Raw genomic sequence first — 2,476 nt, 5'->3', positions numbered from 1 at the left:
ATTTTTACTTAACTTGCATTAAGTTCTCCCAGATTCCTCCTGAGGTTGGGAACAAAAGAACCATAAAAGGAATGAGACAATTCAGTCTCATTCATTTCTCTCTCCCTCTCTCAGTCTCTCACTTTCAGGAACCTCTGCAATTCTAAAGACAAAACTACTATATCCGTATTTCTCCTTCCATAAGTGTTATTTTTATATCCCCAGAAGAAAGCAACAGGTCACTAGATGTGTAAGATAATACTATAATTTGGTATTAAATCACATTTTCATTACCATTTTGTATCACTTAATATAGCTATTAAAGTAGTTTGGGATCTGTGTCTATGATATAGTACACTTAAATTCAACTATATTCAATTTAATGATAAGACTCAGGGATTTAAAATAGCATCCAAAGACAAACCCAAATCCAGAACAAACCACAAGTAATTTACTAAATCAGCAAACAAATCAGAAGCAAATATTTGCTTAAGCAAACAGCAAATATTTTCTCAAGAAATATTAAACCAATGCAAGGTAGAATCTAAACCGGCAAATTTTTAAAAAATACTGAATATGGCAAATGTACAATCTCTAACATGCCTAACTTGCAAGACATTTCATTCAGAATGGAGACATCACCTATGATAGAATCATTATGGTAAATCAAGTTAGTTGATCTTAATGAAGAGAGTAAAAAGCTAAACATGACCAAACTTTACCACCTGACTTTCATCTTTACCAGGCCCCAGTTTAATTTGATCTGACTCCTAATATCCCTCAGATTGCTATAGTCCAATTCTTAGCACTGAGCCTCATATCTCTACCTCCCATACTCCTATACTGTCCACTGCCTTCATGCCTTACCCAGGCCCAGAGATTATCATGTAATTCTAGAACTCAGATAATGAGTATGAAGGGAGGATAAAAGAGAGAAGAAAGAAATTACAAATGTCCTGTGTCCTCCATTCCTAGGCAAGTATCCTAGGAAGTTATCTATGGGGTAAGATTCCCACCACCTCTCACCGCAAGTAAAAACTTAAAGCTGACACATCTGTCTCCTACCAGTCTTCTTGACAGTTTTATGAGGGCTGCAGTCAATGCTGACATGTGTGCTGAAGTCTTCAATAAGCTGCATAGCTCCCATCAAGTTACAGGGTTGGAACAGGGTCTGAAACTTGGGGTTGTACTGATGGTGAAGGGCGATGGAGCTTTGAGCAAAGGTTCCCAGCTCTTTCTGGGAAAACAGGACACAAGGAAGATCTAAGACAATTCCAGATAATTAATACCAGTAGCCTTCAGAATCTAAATGAGAAGCTGACCTTCCTACTACAGGATAAAAACAGGTAAAAATCATCATAAAGTCTTTCACAATAAACTACTCTGTTAAGATTACGCGTGAGTTCTCAGATATTCAGGGATTATATTCTTGTTTTATTTTTAAACTGTTTATCACTAAGGAATACATGGTCTAGCTCCCGAGCTAGAGTTAAGAGGCTGAAGAATGAGGACTATTACTTTAATTTACTTACTTTGAGACGAGGTCTCGCTCTGCCGCTCAGGCTGGAGTGCAGTGGCACAATCTCAGCTCACTGCAACCTCCTCCTCCCAGGCTCAAGCCATCCTCCCACCGCTGCCTCCTGAGAAGCTGGGACTATAGGCATACACCTCCACACGTAGCTAATTTTTGTATTTTTTGTAGAGACAGAGTTTCATCATGTTGAGCAGGCTGATCTCGCACTCCTGGGCTCGCAATCTGCCTGACTCGGCCTCTCATAGTGCTGGGATTACAGGGATGAGCCACCTCACCCGACCAGGACATTACTTTTAAAACTGTTTTGTCTTTTGGTCTCAGAATAATGCCTACAACCAAGTACTCCTCATCCTCCTCTGAATACAGTAAGAGATGAAGACATCCTGTTGATCACCAAGTAAGTTTTAGAGTAGCAAATGTATTCTTCAAACTCCAAAGACGACTTGTTGAAGAAGCTGAGAGTATTATCATTACCTGTCCAAAAGTTTGAGGCAACTTTTATGAGGTAAAATTTGGTTTTGTTTTTGTGAGACAGGTTCCCACTTTGTCACCTGGGCTGGAGTGATGTATAATCATAGCTCATTACAGTCTCAATGTCCCAGGCTCAAGTGATCCTCCTACCTCAGTCTCCCAAGTTGCTGGGACTACAGGAACTCGGCACTATCCCCAGCTAATTTTTTTTTTTTAAGTTTTTTGGTAGAGATGGGGTCTTACTGTGTTGCCCAGGCTGGTCTCAAACTCCTAGGCTCAAGCAATTCCTCCCACCTTGACCTACCAAAGTGCTGGGACTACAGGCATAAGCCATCACACCTGGCCAAATTTCAAATTTAAAAGCTCAAAATACCTCAAAACGTTACGAGCAAAACTAGCTCTACACATAAAACACTAATAGTGAGCGTAATGAATGGATGATGAATTCAACACCTACATGCGTATTTACTTTACAATTTTTTTTTTTTTTTT

General features: G+C 39.5%; 1 protein-coding gene across 3 annotated transcripts in view; it reads right to left on the bottom strand.

Moving 5' to 3' along the window:
- The window catches only part of YY1AP1 (YY1 associated protein 1), a 30,476-nt gene that overhangs the window by 13,429 nt on the left and 14,571 nt on the right, over positions 1-2,476 (bottom strand). For all 3 annotated transcript variants that reach the window (XM_011977245.1, XM_011977246.1, XM_011977244.1), the window contains exon 6: positions 1,045-1,216. In XM_011977245.1, coding sequence (XP_011832635.1) covers positions 1,045-1,216 — 172 coding nt within the window. The remainder of the gene's footprint in view (positions 1-1,044; positions 1,217-2,476) is intronic.

This window comes from Mandrillus leucophaeus, unplaced genomic scaffold (assembly GCF_000951045.1).
Source record: "Mandrillus leucophaeus isolate KB7577 unplaced genomic scaffold, Mleu.le_1.0 Scaffold1758, whole genome shotgun sequence".
In the NCBI taxonomy this organism is placed as follows: Eukaryota; Metazoa; Chordata; class Mammalia; order Primates; family Cercopithecidae; genus Mandrillus; species Mandrillus leucophaeus.
Note: the sequence above shows the minus strand (reverse complement) of the source record. Positions and strands in the feature narration are given on the sequence as shown.